Consider the following 18,843-nt stretch of genomic DNA (forward strand, 5'->3'; position numbering starts at 1 on the left):
GTTCAGCAATTCAGCTATTATATTTTTATATCATATTCGTATGGATGAATGTGTATGAGGATTTTTTAGAATTTCGATACTAATTCGAAAAATGATAGTTACAAGTTTTATTATTATGGCATTGAATATTCTGTAGAGGTCATTTTGACAAAATTGGAATTTGAGAATGATTGTTTTATTCACTTTTGAAACATCTCATTTTACGTCTTCAACTTTGCTATACACTGAGAGAAAAAATGATTTTTACTGAGATTTTATTTATTTGGCAGATGAATTAAAATCGTTTGAAACCAAAAGATATGGTATTTCCTCGCAAGGTATTTATACGATTTTTTTAACAAAATGGAAGTTGGATTCAAAGGAGTGTTTGTGTCAAATTTGTCACCCAACTCAAGCGATATCCATTCGTTCAGTGATAATTTTAATTCCGAGTGTGAAATCTCCGCGTTAACTACTCAATAGATTTCATGCAGTGTAATAAAACAGAATACGTTATAATTTGGAAAATTATTAAAATACTCTATTTGAGGGAATAAAAAAAAAATGAAAACAATTGATGAAAATAATATCAATTGTTTAAACTTTTTCAATATTTCCAATGTATCCGAAAACATGGCTAATTAATTATCAAAGACACTTCAGTATAGAAGAATGGACGCAATAATCCACTTGTCTGTTATTTGATTGAAACATGTGTTATTTTGAGTTATTTTCTAAACAAAGACAGTTAAAAAAGAGAATTGTGTCACATTCTTTAATTGATAATTATTTCAGTATTTCAGGGTTACTGGGAGTGAACGAAAGAACTAACAAGAAACTTTTGGATGGTTTCAAAAATTTCTGGCAAAAAAGTTTTTTTTTTTTGGTCATTTACTTCTTGGAACTTTATAAAAATATGCATTTTTTTGCATAACACCTCACAAATTTCGAGAATGATAAAGTATTCATTCAGAAAACAAAAAAGTAATACGAGTAATACGAAAAAACCAAATGAAATAATGGAAATAGGAATAATTACCAAGAAGACGACCCCATTTGCTGGCTCTTGGTCGAATAACGGTCTCTGCATCTCCAGATGATGGTTTCCTCGAGTGGGAGATCTCTCCATCCTTTCCATCTTTGGTATCACCCTTCTCTACATCTGTGGGGTGTCTCTCCCTCCGGAACCTGTTCCAAGGCGATGATACAAGAAGTGACGTTTTAATCACGGCTTAACATCGTCTACCACAAAGAGGTCTTTTATTTATGAGATTTTCATCTTGAGGAGTGTTAGTTCAAAAGGCCGAACACTATGTGGATTAGAAAATATTCCTCATCTTTTTCACTTCTTTAAATGAGAGCTTGACATTTTTCGCATTAACTCCGACGAATGTTTATGTGAAGCATGTGAAGCTCTTGAAATATTTTATTCACATTTGAACGAGTGTAAATTATTTCAATTAATTTTAGTTGCGGAGTGGAGAAAAGCGAATATAAATATGACTATGTATATATTATTCAGGAAAATTCAGTCATCTACCACAAATTCTAAGCGATTTCTGGAAATGAGTTCTTTTGGTTAGTTTATATTTTTTCATTATACCTCTCTTGTTTTCACTAATGATTTACGTTCTAATATGAATAAAATGTTCGCTGAGTTGATAGTTTTTCATTTTTATTGTTCACTGGCATTTCTTACATTAATTTTTTACAAAATTGGCTACAGAGGCTATAAAGGGTTACAGCTCCAGCGGTGTTCACGAGCAACCTACTTTGGTGTGCCTACGGGAAAAGTAAAAAAGATATTTTTGTTTTTTTTTGCTCGATTTTGTGATACAGTCCGTGTGATTGACATACGGAAAATTAGTCAAGTATGAACAATGTGAGATCCAAGGCGAATAATCGATCAATACGATAAGCAAATTTCATAATCGGTTCATGACACTTGATACACTGACAATGTTTAAGAATTTATTTTTGAGGGTTGAAAAAGTTCTTTAGAAAATGTCCATGAATTTGCAATCTCACACTCGCACATACCAAATCGAGATATTAATATACAATTAATTGGTCATTCGAAAGATTACATTAATGAGTTGGAAATAAAATGAAGAATAATATTAAGGTAATGAGGGTAAATACTTTGCGTGAATTGCAGCGGAAAAAAGGTCAATAGTTCACCTTCACCTCCATACTTTAATGATACGATTCATTTAGTCATCTCTTCATTCTGATGGCGATTTCTTGTTATCGCCAAGATGAACATTCCTAACTATTTCAGAAATGATATTTCTTTTTTGCGTTAAGGGGTTAGAATTATTTTAAATTTTAGTGGTTTTCGGATGGATGCCGTTTTTATTGTCAGCATTGCGCCAACATTTCACGCACATTACACTCTCCATTTTCAGGAGTGAGAGCTCCGATTCTGAGGTCCGATATGCGGGGATTGTCCTTAACCATTAGTAGTTGAAATAAAAGTAAGAGGGGGTGAGCTGAGCCAATCAGATGTTTTAAATGAGCAGCTGGTGAAATAAAAAGTAAACGAACAGTTTTCCAAATAGGCCTCACTTGGTATTCGCTGTCCCTGTTGAGGTCATTCGGAGTTTTGGCGATCTCCAAGTTTTTACGATATTTTCTTGCGAAGCATAGTATATCGTAGTATATCGTCGAGGTAATATCCAGTATTCATCGACTGTTCAGCTAGGGCAGAGTGCTCCAAGTAACGATATTTGGAACTCCGGTGGTGTTCCTTCAACCGTGTATTGATCCTTTTCTCGGTTTTTCCAATGTACACTTTTGCGCGTTTACAGAGGATCTCGTACACACCTGGTTTACTCAAAGGTACTCTTTCCAATTTTCTTTGGGGGTTGGAAGATCGTTCTGATATCGTGCTTGCCGAGCACTCTGCTCATACGTCCCGTAGGTAAGGAACGGGCAACATAGGGAAGGAATGGTCAACATTAGGTGTTTTCAGAGTTTTACCAGGAGAAATCTTTTCATGGAGAAGTTACTACACGGATCAATGAATACTAATGGCGTACCAAAGACGATCATTCGGAGGATTTTGCACTGGCTAAACATTGGATAGATACTGAACATTCTATCCACTATAATAAGGCGAAAATGTTGACCAGGTTTCAGGGATATTTCGAAAATAAATGTTGTGAAGGCTTGGAAATCCAAAAAATGTCGATAACTTCAACAAGACAGAGGATATCAAGTAAACTCTATTTGGAAAGCCGTTCTTTGAGTATTTTAATTGATAAGCTGATCCGCTAAAACATTTGATTAGCTGAACTTACCCCCCTCTTGACTTATTGCCCGCATTACCACCTAAAGATGATATATCAGCACCATCATTACCATTGCCACATATCCGCGTCCTCACTCGGAACTCTCAGCCCTGAAAATGTTGACTGCAATGATTGCGAAAAGTCGGAAGTCAAAATAAGATTCAAGAATATTTGTTATGAATGATAAATTATTGTTGAGATTATTATTATGGAGGGACAACATGAAAAAAAAAATTTTAATGACAAAATTAACGCCTGCATATTTTCAAAATAATAATGATATATAGGTTTGTGTTAGAGGTGCTTAAAGATGCAAGTTTTTTCATGCCTTTGGAACAGGGTTAAATGAAGGCATTGTATTCTTCAAATCAGATATTATCTATTTTGCTCCACGAGGTCAAATATCTTTAAATCATCATGTCATCTTTAAACCATGCATATGTAGAGTGAGTCTTGGAGTGAGTCTGAACTCGGAGGTGCTTGCACGATTCTAGTTATTGAAAAAAATTATCTTTTTATTAATTTGAATTAATAAATTAACTATTTTCTTATCAGAATTTAATTCTAGTGCCCTCGCCTTCCCATCGTGGTGGAGTCTATTTCCGAAAATAAAAGAAAAAAAAATGAGAAAAAGTTAAGACAACTGGAGATGAAAGCTGTGAAGCGTCCCTTCAAAAGCACTTTCTAACTTGAAAATGTGTGTTAGCGAAAACATTGATCAGTAATTTTTCGAAAGATTTAGCGAAGAATGATTTTTCCTTAAAAAAAAATATTAGAGTAAAAAACGTTAATTATCGGGCTTCTATTAACAATAAATTGAATTGTTGGTGAAAACCATGTACTCCAATTTTCGAAATTTTTTGAAACTCCATTTTTTTCATAATGTTCCGCCCTGTAGTTGTCGATTTATAAATTTATTTATGAATAAAAGCGTGGAATTCCATCTGTGGACCTCATAGCGCATACGTTTTGACCCCCAGCATATGGACTACATCGCAGCATTGATCCAACTTTAGTAATTGATAAAATAATTGAATAACTGTAAAAGACTATTCTGCCGAAGAATTCTATCGTAAATTATTTGTTTTTATAATTGCAAGTCTTGTGTCAATTGAGGAATGTGTTAACTGTAGAATATCCTTTGAAAAAAAAACTTTCTCTGGGAACTGCATTCAGAGTATGAGCCAATAAATTAAACATGGAGACTCGAAATGATTATCAGATAAACGAAAGTTCGAAATATGAGCTTAGAAAAAAACTTGAGAAATTTTACTTACAAAAATTGAACAATAATGTATAGTTAGTTTACATGAAAAAAAAGATCACTAATCAAATTGAGAAAATAAATAGAGAGAACTGTGCCCAACAGAATCGCTGCCAAAGATTGCGTACGTAATAAATTTGAGAATATTATTTTTTTGCTTTTCGTATAATTTTTGGGGTTTGTACGCTCTCTCGACGCGTTGAAACCACCCCTATACAGCATTTATTAAGGCTTCAGGAACAAGGGAAAACCTCAATTGCAGAAAACACTTTATCCTGTACAGTCAGACAATGAGACTAGGGGAATTAAAGCGCTAAAGACCAGCTAATTACACCGTCTGCGCTTTAACTGCACAATTACTTCGTCAGGCAATATTGCAATATCATTTTCATCTGAAATTTTCTTCACTTTTATCACATTATAAAACGAGTAGCTTTTTTACGAACTGAGGAACAAGTTTAAATTTTCAATGTCATGGAAGGTCTAAATAAATGTCGATTTCGAAAAACTCTGACGATCGTAGATCGCAGACAATTGTTTAACTATTTTTGGGAAGGCATATTTCAATAGCCTTAAATGAGATAATAGATTAGAAAAATCCAATTTCGATTCAATTGCTTGATAATTAATCGCTAGAACTTTTCAAAACTTTGAAGTTATTTAAATAGAAAAACAATGTTTTGGTTGATTTATTCAGGATGAAATTCCTTTCAAATTTAAATAGTTCTCTAAAAAAATATAAAAATAGCATCAGATGATTCTGCAAAACTAGTGAATATAAAAACACAAATTTCTGCTGACCATATTTTCGTCACAATTCACGCAATCCTTTTACTGCCGAGGTGTATTATTTTCGTGCTTTCCGAATGACTGGACCAAGTAATAATCACAGCATCAATGTATATATATATAGAAAAGTATATATATATAAAAATATTAGGTGACAGAAATATAAATTTGAATCCTAGAGTGTTGATAAATCATGCACTCCGCCGCAATATGGCTTGTAACCATTTAATTATTGAACATCAGCGCAGAAAATGAAGATTAGTAAGTTCGTGTAGATGAAAAAAATCAACAAAACTATAAGTGAAATAACCAATTGATTAATTGGTGATTGATAACGGAACTAAAAGGTATGATTGAATATTCCGTTTGCAATAATTTTCAATGGGCTTTTAAGAATATAATGGAGTAGAAAATTTGGTAAAGATAGAGCGAGAGAAAGATAGAAAAATAGAGAAAGGGAATAGAAAGTTAATAGAAGTGGCTCATATTATTCGCTCTATATAGTTTCCTTCATTTTACATATAATATTGAGACGTGGGACGATATTTACTGAGACTCGATGGTTGTATCGAAGTCTGTCCAATGATAAACAACTCAATTCAATTCGTTTGATCAATTTAAATCGATTAATTAATTGCCCAATATCCGTGGATAATAAGGAATACTGGAAAAAAGGTACGTTGTCAAACAAAATTTTGCTTGCGTCGAAAAATATCTTTTCATAATGATATGCTATTCTTAAAGCACTCATTTTCAACAAATAAATTCATTAATAATGTGAAATTTAATATTTCATTTAATACCATTATTCTAATTAGAAATTAGACTGCTCCATTAATTTTAGCCGTCCCCCGTATCTATTTCATAAGTATCGAAGGAATAAAGTTCATAGTAATGGAATATAACTGACTGATTGAATAGAAATGCGCATAATCCTTCTAAAGGCGTATAATTTACAGCACTCTAGCATTCGTAAATATATGTTTATAAGTAAACTATATTATATACATATATTTATATAACCCTGTGTGACTCCAACATTTTAGAACGTTATATTTCATTCAATTGAAATAATGAAAATGCCGATAATAATCAGTCTGATTTAAAATTTCATTTCTAGGAAAGGAAAAAAGCATTGATAGGTTTTCGTGAAAAAATTATTTCCCAGATTATAATTATCGACAAGATTATGTTGAAAGTTTTTAACGGAAACAAGAATAAAATGGATTTACGCCGCTTCCAAAATGTTTGTTCAAGGGCTGGGGTATACAATATGATGAGAAAAAAAAGCTTCGCAGTTATTCCATAGTTAAAATCACGTTAATATTTGCTTCGTTTGAATAATAACGATTATCAAAATAGGACAACAAAAAAAGAACAGAAAAGGGATGAGGTATCTATAGAAAATACAATAAATTTATAATCCGTAATGCTAAATAAATATTAATACAGAGGAATAATCAATATTTAGATGAGGAAATAAAGAGAAAGGGAGGATCGGCCGAATGATGAACAATAATGAATCATCAATAATAAATGAAGGGGTTAAAAATTTGGTAAATTTTAGTATAGATGGATAATTTGAATACGATAAAATTACTGAAATACGTAGCAGTTGAAAAGAAATGGCAATAAATAATGTAGATTAAATAAATACGTAATAAAAGAAATTGCCTAAAACTTGGCCAGGGTGGTAGAACGTTGACCGTGAGCTCCTCATCTGAATCCTGCGTTGGATGATAATCAGGCAGATGTCGAGGTGAGCCAAATTGGGAATCTCCGTCTGTCTTGAACCTTGTGTAGACAACATCCAGCCAAGCAATCACCATATCAACATTCGCCAATCAACAGATTCCTTATTTATATTTATTTATTTATTCTAGATTTTGACCTCTTGGATTTGATTACAGTTGGGTCATGGCCTAGATTTTGGTTTTTTAGGGAAAACCAATAATATCGATGCAGCGGAGTAAAGCCACATGAGTGCAACATATCAATTTAATCCAAAACATTTATTTCAGTCTAATAAATTATCTGTAATCAACGATGTAATCGAATCGCGTTCTTGTTGATTGCCATAATTACAGGTACTTGTTTCAATAGTATTTTTATCATTACTTAATAATTAATGATGATTTGGTGATGCAGGTTTTGGGTATATTCTTAGTTATGGGCTTAGTGAAGATTTAAGCGATAATGACTAGATTTTTTTTCAGGCTCACCTCGAGAATATCTTTCGGACGAGGTGATCTTGGGTTTGATCTAGTTGTGGCTCATTTTTTCGACGCTCTGCGAGTTCCTTCTCTCTGCGAACATCTGCTACTTTTCGAAATATGAGCTAGAACAAGTAATCAAATCAGACTAGTTTATAATCATACAGTATAATTCAATTCCTCAATGACAAAATTCTTTTCCTTCTTCCAGAATCCATCAAATAATGATAATTCTTATGGTTTACAATGTATATGGGGTAAGTATTTCCGTGGGAATCCGCACATAAGTAATGCGTTGATAAATGCACAGAGGAATAACAATATTTGATTTCATTTTTTGATTATTATCGAATTTAAAAAATCGTTTCGTTTGACTCAGAAGATGTACACGATGAGCATCACAAAGAGCATTTTGTATTGATGTTATCCAGCAAAAATTTGGCTATGCTTTATATTCTTTAAAGTTTACTATACTGTTCCGTCTCCATATTCATCGGGAAAATTTCGATTTAAAGGCCGCATGAACTACGTACCGAATGTGATCTTTTGTTTCAATTTTATCTGGTTTGCCAAACATAAATTGAAATTTGGGATCAAATTTGTGTTGCGGCAACCATTCGAACGGGCATAAAAAGATAATGAAAAAAAAACACGAAAGATTATTGAAAGGCACTAAATGATTGTAATGGATCTACCAAGTCTACAAATAATAATAATAATAATAATAATAATGAAATGCGCAGCTTACCATTGCTCTCCACTGGATTGAGTGACAGCTAGGTGCAATGGAATGGTGCATATTAAAAAAAAAATTTTTGTGAACTTGACAAAACCTTTTCAATCAATATCGTGATTTAGCGCCCTTCAGTAATTTTTTCCCATGATCTTTTTATAACCATCCGAGTGGTTGCCGCAACACAAATTTGATCCGAAATTTTTATATATTTCAGGCTAACAAGATAAAATTTAAACAAAAGATCGCGTTCGAAAGCTGCATAACTCAGAACAGAATGGATGTAACAAAATGGATGAAAGGAGTGTCGATCGAAAGCTAAAAGAATGAGCTTTCAAATGATATATATGCTAGTCATGGTTATTCGTTCATTAACTCGATAAAGACATGTGCTATATGGCAAAACTGTAAGGTAGAGATTTCATATCATCACATGCTTAAACGCTCATAAATAAAGATCGAATCGATAACAATGATAAACAGAAGTATTCGAAAGCCCAGAAAATGAGCTTTCAAACGATGCTGAAAATTTGGTCGAACCTAAACCTTCACGGTAGACATGACATATCACATTTATGCATAAGAGAGCGTGGCATTGAGGACTAATAAGGATCAGATTGCTAGAATGAATAAATGAAGAATTTGGTCCTGCACTGTTATATTTTACACCAAAAATTACTTAAAAAGAATTGGAGCAACATAAATCAATATATTTCCCGTGCACTTTACCCCATTTCTTGCTTATGCTCAAAGGTTTTAGACGCTGCCTCATAACAATGGTAATGTATCTCGAACTTCCGAAATGAGAAAGTGCACGGAGAGAAAAATACGTGAAAAATGGCCGAGCTTTTACGTAATAGTGAGATGACCCTGCTTTTCGAAAAACAAACTGGGATTTCCGTAAAAATTGCTGTAACGAGCCGAAATTTTTGGGGCGCCTCCAGTACTTTTTCCTAAAAACCAAGGTCGCCTCAGGTTTACGTAAAAGTTCCGTAATTTTTTAAATTTCGAGTGTTGTTCTCTCCGTGTGGTCACATCCATATTCAATTCTTGGCGTTATATTGTGTCAATATGACTGCAACCTTCCGAACTTTTAACCGTTTTTTGTTTTACTATCCTTCTATAATTCGTGACCTTTTGACTTTTCAAAAATTTCATAGCGATGTAAAAAAATTGTAGACAAATATTCGCATGACTATGAGACTTGTCAGTCGTTGAATAAAAAATAAAACTCAATAACGATATATTTTTGCGCATCAATTAGGTCAACAATCGGGGAATTTCAAGATTTTCGAGAAAGCACATAGCGTTTGAATTGAGCAAAAAGGTCGTAGAAAGACTTTTTGGATTGAAGATTGGTTTGATTTCAACAATTATGTGCAAAAATGAAAAAAAATATGAGCTAGAACAAGTAATCAAATCAGGCTAGTTTATAATCATACAGTATAATTCAATTTCTCAATGATTAAATTCTTAAAGATGATTTTGAATAATTTTTAATTTTTCGGAAAAGATTGTACACATACTATCTTGAGGGAATAGAATATTTTCACCTGAATTTTTAGGAGTGTATAAATATATGAGTAAAAAATATGAATTATCCAAAACTTCAACATAAGTTTGAATGAAATATATCTCATCGGAATTTTTATTGTCAGCGTAATTGTAGTATCATTCTGATATTTATCGCTGAATGGCAATAAGTTATACTCCACCACTCGCGAAGCTCGATACAAAAAAAGATAAATTAATTTGAGAAAGGGTTGGAAGAGGCAAGAATTTGAAAAAGAGGAGCGCGTGCGCCAAGTTGCTCTATTGAGTCGATAAGAGTATAAAATCCACTCGTCGACACTCGCGCCCGTTCGTAGTTATTCGGCTGGGTAGTTGTTCGGTAGAACTCAAGCAATCATCAGTAAATGAAGTCTTAACCTCAAATAAATTAATGGATTAATTATCCGGCAAGAATGGAAATATGAAGAATTCCTTGAGCAAAGTAAGTAACCCAGGCTCGACGATTAACTTGATTTTTTGACTGATAATTTCACTCATAGCGAGGTGTGGCGAGATGAACTTATTGAATATTAATATAATACTTATAAAGCTTATGTGGTAGAGAGGATCCCCCGGTTTATGGATTATCGGACGTAACTAACGACGTACTCGACGTTGATAAGAAAAGGTAATGAATTTATTCCCTCGATTGCCCAATTATCTCGATAAAAATAGAATGGGTTTTTTGAAGGGGCTAAAACAATAAATTGCTTGATACTTTTAAAGATGGGCCACGGATCAAGTCGTTCAGCTTCTTCGGCGAATATTTTATCAGCTGATGAGCTGACCCTTGTGGAGAACCTCTTCAAGTCGATGTCTCGGAGTTCAGGTTCAATAAAACGTGAAGATATATTCAAGCATTGGTCGACGCACCTGGATGAAGGACTTCTCCAGTGTGTGGTGCGTTTTCTCTGTTATGAGCCTGGCAAGAAGGTGTCTGCTATAAACGGTGAAAATTTTGGCAAACTCTATGTCTACGCGGTGAGAGGAAGTCCTGAGGAACGTACAAATTTGATATTCCACGGATACTGCGATGAAGAACAAAAATTGGAGATACCAACAGCGACATTTTTAGAGTACCTTCAAGCAACGATTAACTCATATCTAAGATTACAAAAGAATTGTGGCAATGTTCATCACAATAGCTGGAGTAATATTGGTTGTACAGTGAATACTCGACGAATACAGATGCGATCAAAATCCCTATGCGAGGAATTAATAAAATACGGCGATGTATTAACTTCGGAGCAAATTGAAAATTGGTACAGTCAGTCTGCGACATTCAAAGCCATTCAATCACACGTATTCCAGTGCCTCTTTTTAATATCTCAAAAGAAAGGTGACAAGAACACAAATGCACGGATCAACGACCTAAATCTTCTACCAGTTTGCAAGGGTCTCGAAAATATACCTCATTTTCCGAGTATTCTTGGCCTTGGTGATGTACTTTTCTTAAATCTCAGTCTACCTCATGAATTACGGAATGAATGGCGTTTTCTGTTTTCTAGTCAAGTTCACGGGGAATCTTTTTCAACGATGCTAGGACGTATACAAATGCAGGGAGCTACTATTATTATAATACAAGATACTGATGATCACGTTTTTGGTGCATTTGCCATTGATAATTGGTCACTTAGTCCAAATTTCGTTGGCAATCAGACATGTTTTCTATTCAAATTAGATCCACTAATTCTCACATTCCCATCGAGTGGATACAACAATCATTATCAGTATTTGAATCTACATCAACAGACGATGCCAAATGGTCTCTTGATTGGAGGACAACTCAATTATCCTGGTTTGTGGTTGGATTCTGATTATGGAACGGGCAAATCTAGTCCATCTTGCACGACTTTTCTCAATTACGTTCAATTGAGTGGCAAAGAGAATTTTACGATTAAACATCTGGAGGTGTGGGGCGTGGGGTGTTTGCCAGAGATCGAGGAGGGCACTAGAGACGCTAAGTCAATCCTTGATCAGGATGCTGCGTCTCGAGTGATGCTGGAACTTGCTGGTCGAAAAATGCACAGTGATGGTTTTAGAGATAAAACAGAAGGGAGTGATAAATAGATTAGCTTCGCTCATATCAGCACATCGAAAATATAAACCGTTAAACCATTCGAAATTTATCACTTTTTTTTCTCCATCTTCATTCTTTTACAGAAATTAATAAATCAATAAATTTTTAAACGGCCTGATTTTCTAAACCGCTATGTTCAATATCATCTCACTATCTCTGTGCGTGAATGTTGCACCACGATGGACTTTGATGTAAAGAGTAATAATAAAGGTTATAAATGGTGAAGATAAAGCAATCTTTGTGATGAAAATAATTCACTCCGGAGTGACAATAGCAAATTAATCTAAATCGAATTCGTTAAAAATATTTGATGAATATCTTGAGAATGTATCCGAATATTTTTTGCAATTCTTGTTTTCGATGAAACATACATCGTTGTATATCTTTTTGCATCGTAATAATTTTTGAAATATCCGAGAACGTTGATTTCTGTTGATTTATATCTTTCTTTGGCTACTTATTCAATATTTTTATCACAACCACACAAAGAAAATAAGAAAAACATAGCGTATTCATTGCAGAATTCTATTGCATTCCTATGGAATTTTTTCCAATTTTTTTTCAGGCGATTCGTTTTCTTTAATGGAAAAAATAAACTTTACAAAAGTTGGAAAATTCAAACTGAGAAAATTCGGTTGAAGTAATTTGGAACGAGTTATTTGTATGAATGAATCACTTGAAAAATTGCCAAATCTTCCAATTAAATCCATGGAAAATTCATTAAATTTGAATGGTAAATGACACGCATTTAATAAATTGTTTTTGCGAACGCATTATGTTTTTCTATGAAAATTTTTCCTAAGGGCTTTGACGACAAGTAAAGTCAAACGGATCTTTTTAGTAGTAAATATTTCAAACTACATTAAGATTAAATTAAAATCACTCATTAAAGGAATATGCAAAATGATCTTCGCGATATGTTTCTATCTGATACCTCCAATAACAGAGTTATAACTTCCATTAGTCCAAGGGGTACGAAAAGGACTATGCCTTAGTTATTTTATTAATGCTTGTTCCCATTCAACTGGTTGAAAGACTAAACTCTAAATCTGTTTGAAGAGGTAAAAAATAAATGAATATGTTGAAATAGTAAATGGCGAATTAATGAATGATTCATTACCCTGTGTCGCAAGTTGTATGTGAGTACGAGGTTTCTTGCAAACGAGTTGGCGAAGGCTTGATAAAAGTCGAGAACTTCCAGCAGTCTATCACGTTTGATGGTATGGAGATCACAGTAAGTCAATGCACGAACGTTTGCTGCACTCTGGCCCACTGCTGAATCTTTCCAAAAGCTGTCGCCGAATACATCCCCTTTGCCAAGGATTGCCACTACTTCGTCGTCTTGGATGACTTCCAGGCTACCCGTAACGATAAAACAGAGTGAGTCGATTGACTCACCTGTGTGGTATAGCAAGTCACCCGGTGCGCTGTGGGACATCGTAAAGTGCATCGCCAAAGCTCGTAGACACCCGTCCGAGGCCAATCTGAGAAATTGATTAATAGCAATTATGTACGTAGTACCACTGTAATTTCCGTTTCCGAGGAAATTACAATAGCCGAGAAAATCCAAATGATACATTTTGCTTGTGTCGAGCAAAAAGGTCGTACAGACAAACTTTGAGATTCAACTTCCATTTTGTGCAAAAATCTCGTATAACTACTTTCCGAGAGAATACGTTATCTTCACGTTTCAGGGCATTTTGAGTCATCTGACATCAATTTTTGGAGACAATGTTTCTTTATTTTTTCAGGCAATCTTCGTGAAATTTCGATAATGGTCCAGTAATGTCGTAAAAACTGTTTATTAGGCAATAACAAAGGTTTACGTGTTAGATTATTTTGGACTACCAGATTGCAAATCTCGATCCCTTTCTTTTCAATAAAAAATAAAAGTGAGACAAAAAGTTATTCAAATTTTCTCACCCGTGTAGATTCACCATTCTCTGATGACCGAGCGTTCATACAGCTTTTTTGCAGAAATAGAAAATTAATTAATATCGCCTTTGAAAAAATTGCGAAAAAAACCCTCCAACAGTTGGATTCAGATCACTCAAAATCGTCTCTAACGGGGAGATGTCGTATTCCTCCGAAAGGTGTTTATACGACCATTTTACACAAAATTCAAGCTGGATTAAATAAAGTGTTGGTATGATCTTCTTCTATCAGTCATAATGATTAAAATATGAGTTATTAATATTAAACTTTGCAATTCAGTGATAAGCCGAGGATTATTATACCTCGTACTTCTTATTGTCGAAAACTTGGAATTGCTGTAAAAAACATGAAAACGTTACTGATGAAAAAACTTACCTGAAAGCAGGATGCTCATTGAAAACTTTACGATTAAGATGCACACAGATGTCGGCTTTCATATCTTTTGGACAATAATTCAGTACTTTGTCGGTGTCGAGGCCTTTTGTCATGGCCCATGTGCTCACAACGTAATCCATGACGCGTTCACTCAAGGCTTTTGGCACTTCATGAAGTTTCATGAATTCCCGAACGTTATTTAGCATGTCATGGTACTTTGCCGTCGCAGACGTCATCTGCTGGATTATTGTTGTGACATGACCGAATATTGTAGCGTACAGCAAGGCTAGTGAGAGACACAAGTTTTTTCAAACCATTCAGTGAGAAAATTCATTTAACCATAAAAGACAAAAAAAACTATTGTAGGAATTTCATTTTTATGTGATCCTTGCTGCTTCGTTCATTAATGATTTCCCCAAAGATAATGAATTTTTTGATAATACCTCTAAATATTGTATAATTGTGCAAAGAAGCCCATAAAAACACATTATTGAAAAATAATAAAGGTTCGCATTTCATATGATATTGGACCCATCTGAATGAAACTTTCAGAGACGTTTTTCTCATTTTATTATTATTATTAACATTTTTAAAAAATACTATTGGTAAATTCGGCTGAAAGGTCGCGTCAACTTTTTCTTAGGGGAGAGAGATTTTCCATTATTCTAAAGAGTTTTAAGGATGTTTAACTGCTCCAGCGTAAAACCGTGTTGGAAAATAAAATGAAAAAATTCAAATAAATCATTTACAATATAAATAATTTTTTCTATTAATTTACAAGCCTCATGGGATACTTTTCGGTTTAAATTATAAAGAAGTATGGAAAATATTCATAAACATTGACGTATGATTAACTACTGCGGTGACGGTCGAGTTTTAATCGTGCAACACCCCATTTAGCGGGGTGGTCGGCCATCACTGTTTCATCGTCATTTACCTTGCCGAAGTGGCTCAGCTGTAAGTGCAACGCTGTCAATATTATACAATCGTAATGGCGGAAACTTTTTTTCAGATGTTTTCAAAAATCAGTCACAATTTCCTCGCGTATTGTATCGGGTACCCTCCTTTTTCTCGCTGATAAAATATTCCCCATATTGTCCAGTAGATGAGCGAAGGTTTTTTGAATGATGTTGAGTGCGTATCCTAGTGCTCTTTTCTAGCAAAGCTGATGCGGTCAGGTTCTTCCATCAGACTTTGTGTTACAGACAGGGGTATTCACTAATTATTTTCTCGCTAAAAGGGAGGGATCGGGGGGTCGAAAAGGTGACTTTCGTATGGTTCATACTCTCAGTTTACCCCTCTTCCCGCGGAACTGTTTCACTGTGTGCAGACATTACCGTTGACAATATCAAAATAATGTTCGTGCACCAAGCCGTGGGAGTGGCTAGCTAAGCATTTTGGAGCTGAAACCTTTCTAGGGGACACCTCCTAGCAGTCAGAACACGGTCAAATTCGAATCAGTACAGGTGATCCTGGGAAGATTACGGTTGGACCCGGACCCGGACTGTTGGTCCTGGGGAGAATGATTAGTGCGGTCCCTCCGAGCACATTAGCACCGCGAGACGCCGAGCCCCGGGATAAATGAAGTGTAATGGATCAGTAAAGTACTATTAACAATAGACCAGTTAGATCTCATCAAGAGTGATTGACAGTGTACTTGCGCGAGACCTTCACCTAAGAGCATGACTTTCCAGAGCATTAAGCAAATTCTCCGTGAGCCATGTCCAACTGCTTGAGTAAGCAGGAAGTTGGATCAACAGGGGGATCCGAGGGCATCACATATTTCTATGCGTCTGTTCGACTGTTTTGTTCAACTTCCACGAGATCTTGGATTAAAATACTACAGACAATCCATGGTATTGCGAATGAGCTGAACCAGCTAGAATCCTCACTATCGCTAATCAACTTGTCCATTGGTTTATTTATTATTTTTCCAATATTTTGTTGAATTGTTGCTTTAGTGATTTGGAATATTGTTCAAACTCAAATTTCTAATCTAAATTAAAGATTGAAATTAGTCTTCGTTTAAATAGGCCTGAAGGTGCATTAAATTTAGAAATATCTTTGGCAACCTCAAGCATTTCTTTTTGCATAGTAAGATTAAAAAAATCTTTTTTGACTTCTTAATAGTTACGAAAACTAATCTAATGCAATTCGAAAATTCATTTTTCTGTTTCGATTTTATATAACTGTCATTAATAGTATTGTTTTTACGACTGATTAGTGAAGAAATAGTAAATTTAGGCGAATCTATTAAAAAATGTAATTAATAAAATAGGTACTTCAAAAATATTTTTGATTGTCTTGAATCTAATTTATAATTTTTCTAGTTCACTACATTTTACTAAATTTTTCTCTCAGTGTATGATTCAACAGACCTGCAAAACTTGCTCGTTTACATGTATCGTGAAACCAGTTCCTTTTATAAAGAATGGAGAATATTTCTAGTACAAAACGATCTCTACCAAATGTTGAAGTGGGATGACAATTCATTATCATTATCATCGTTTTCCATTCAACTTTTTCACGTTAGTCAGTAGTGCAAAATATTCGGTGAAATATTCGCACATAATACAATAGACGAATGATCAAATCACTTAGAATCAATAATTACAATCAATAATTGTTTGTGAATTATTTTTCACCCAAGTTTTGATACGGAATGAATGGAACAAAGCTAATAATATACAGTATCTAGCAACGTTTTTTCATATTTAAAATTATCTCAATTTTTTTGAAAAGAAATAATAGTATGCACATGAGAACAAGTAGTACTTGAAGGTTCTTAGAAATGTTTCAATATAATAATGAGTCTAGAAAATATTACACGCATTTGGACGAGAAGACTATGAATAGACACATTTCAAAGAAATATTTGATAAAATTAAACAATTGTCACGAGAATTACAATTGTGTAAAAAAATAGTGAGTGGAATCTAGGCTATATCGAATACACTCAAAAAATTCAAGAGTCTTCTCAGATGAATTACACTCTTGAAAAAAATCGATAACTTGATAGGTGATAGTAAGGGTTATGAGGTGGTTAAGGGCGCTTCAAATTCCCCACATGTACATAGGCCTTCATTTATTAAAATTATCTTCTCTTCTATCGTAGATCATGAATAACGTTCAACTCTAGTAGATACTGATTGCTCACCGGAGAATGTTATAAAATGCGTTCGTATTTTAGATATTTTTCTTGTTACTATTTCCCGTAGCAGGATAGAAGATGAATAGAAACTCGGGCTGAGAGACCCATCAGTAGTGTAGAATGAATTTCGTAATATGAAATATTTGAGATTCTCCGTTATAAATTAATTCGTACGAAGAAAATTTGTGAGATTTGTATGACGAAAACGGCTGTAATGTTTACGCGTTCAGATTCAGTGGAATGCAGTCGAAGGACATACGAACAGAAGTTATTAAAATTCCTCGTGAACTTTTAAACCCAATTTTTCTAAAACGTTATCTTAAACTGCAGAGAAGTACTTTAAAAGAATGACTCGTGAAGTCTTTCTCGAAGTATACATTGTATGCAAATTGACAAATAACGTGGAGCTTTAGAGCAAGTACAAAAAAATATAGTTGGCAAGCAGCCTTGAAGTGTTATGCATTGAATAAATAGTTTGAAAAAACTAGTTATTTGTCAAAAAAGATAACAAACTGTTTTTCACGGTTCAGGCGATTTTCTGCAGAACTAAACAATTATTTTGATAGAACCATGATTTCTATTAATGTATAAGAAAAAAGCATATATATATATATATATAATATAATATACAATATGGGGTATTGAGAGTGAATTCAACGAGGTTTAAACCCTTACCCCCTTCAATTTTATCGCCGATTTTTTCACATATTATAGACATCATTAGATGACTATTCAATTTCTTTGAGATTGTTTGACGTTACCAGGAATCCGCGACAATTTTTTTTATTTTTTTTCAGCCTTTAAGAGCGTAACTCTTGTAAATATTAACTGATTAATAATTTTTTTAAATACAAGTTTTCGTTTTTCTCATCATTGATTATAACATTGAACTTTGTGCCCAAAATAACAAAATTGCATTATTTCTCTATGCTTGTACACCGTATGGTTTTTTAGATGATCCCCATTATATCACTGACATTTTTATAATCTTGTCAATGACAATGATTATTTGACGGTATAATTGTACTATACGGCTATTTCTCATGGTTTAGTTCAGAAATAAAAAATAGCTCTGAAAAGATTGAATAATGACATATCTCGCTAAAGGGTGCGATAAAATGGGAGAACCATGATATCCTGTGGTGAAACTTTCTTTTCAACATACCTGCCCAGAAAGTGTTTACTTTTCTTCTGCTCGTCAGATATAGCAAAATACGAAGTTTCCCTTGATATGTTGACTAGTTGAAAAAAAACATATTCACGTCCGGCGGGAAAACACGACTTTCCCCCTTTGAGGCACAATATATTATTTTTGGTATCACAAATTCATTGAATTTTTTTGAAAAAAATCGGGCCTGATTTGGAAAAAGCAGGATATTTCCCCTTTTTATGATGAATTCTCATAGAATGTGATGTACAAAAAATATGTAACCATGTTCATTTATTGGCGAAAAACGCAAATTTTGAAAATCGTATATTG

General features: G+C 34.0%; 2 protein-coding genes across 10 annotated transcripts in view; one reads left to right on the forward strand and one right to left on the reverse strand.

The window, feature by feature from the left end:
• The window catches only part of eag (ether a go-go), a 144,576-nt gene that overhangs the window by 4,172 nt on the left and 121,561 nt on the right, over window positions 1–18,843 (reverse strand). For all 8 annotated transcript variants that reach the window (XR_892457.1, XM_011310014.1, XM_011310012.1 and 5 more), the window contains 4 exons: window positions 14,213–14,498; window positions 13,023–13,386; window positions 7,548–7,663; window positions 1,019–1,167 (listed from right to left, as the gene is read on the reverse strand). Coding sequence is in view for 7 of the 8 variants with exons in the window: in XM_011310014.1 (XP_011308316.1) it covers window positions 1,019–1,167; window positions 7,548–7,663; window positions 13,023–13,386; window positions 14,213–14,498 (915 nt within the window). In the remaining variant the exon portion in view is untranslated. The remainder of the gene's footprint in view (window positions 1–1,018; window positions 1,168–7,547; window positions 7,664–13,022; window positions 13,387–14,212; window positions 14,499–18,843) is intronic.
• Window positions 10,134–12,133, forward strand: LOC105269616 (TLD domain-containing protein 1). Of its 2 annotated transcripts, none has more exons than XM_011310005.1 (3): window positions 10,134–10,264; window positions 10,373–10,450; window positions 10,549–12,133. In XM_011310005.1, exon 3 carries the CDS (start codon window positions 10,549–10,551, stop codon window positions 11,890–11,892), a length of 1,344 nt encoding a protein of 447 aa, XP_011308307.1. In that variant the 5' UTR covers window positions 10,134–10,264; window positions 10,373–10,450; the 3' UTR covers window positions 11,893–12,133. The 2 variants fall into 2 exon arrangements, with proteins under 2 accessions (XP_011308307.1, XP_011308309.1); XM_011310007.1 differs by having other exon boundaries at window positions 10,385–10,450.

Source organism: Fopius arisanus, unplaced genomic scaffold (assembly GCF_000806365.1).
Source record: "Fopius arisanus strain USDA-PBARC FA_bdor unplaced genomic scaffold, ASM80636v1 scaffold00071, whole genome shotgun sequence".
Classification (NCBI taxonomy): domain Eukaryota; kingdom Metazoa; phylum Arthropoda; class Insecta; order Hymenoptera; family Braconidae; genus Fopius; species Fopius arisanus.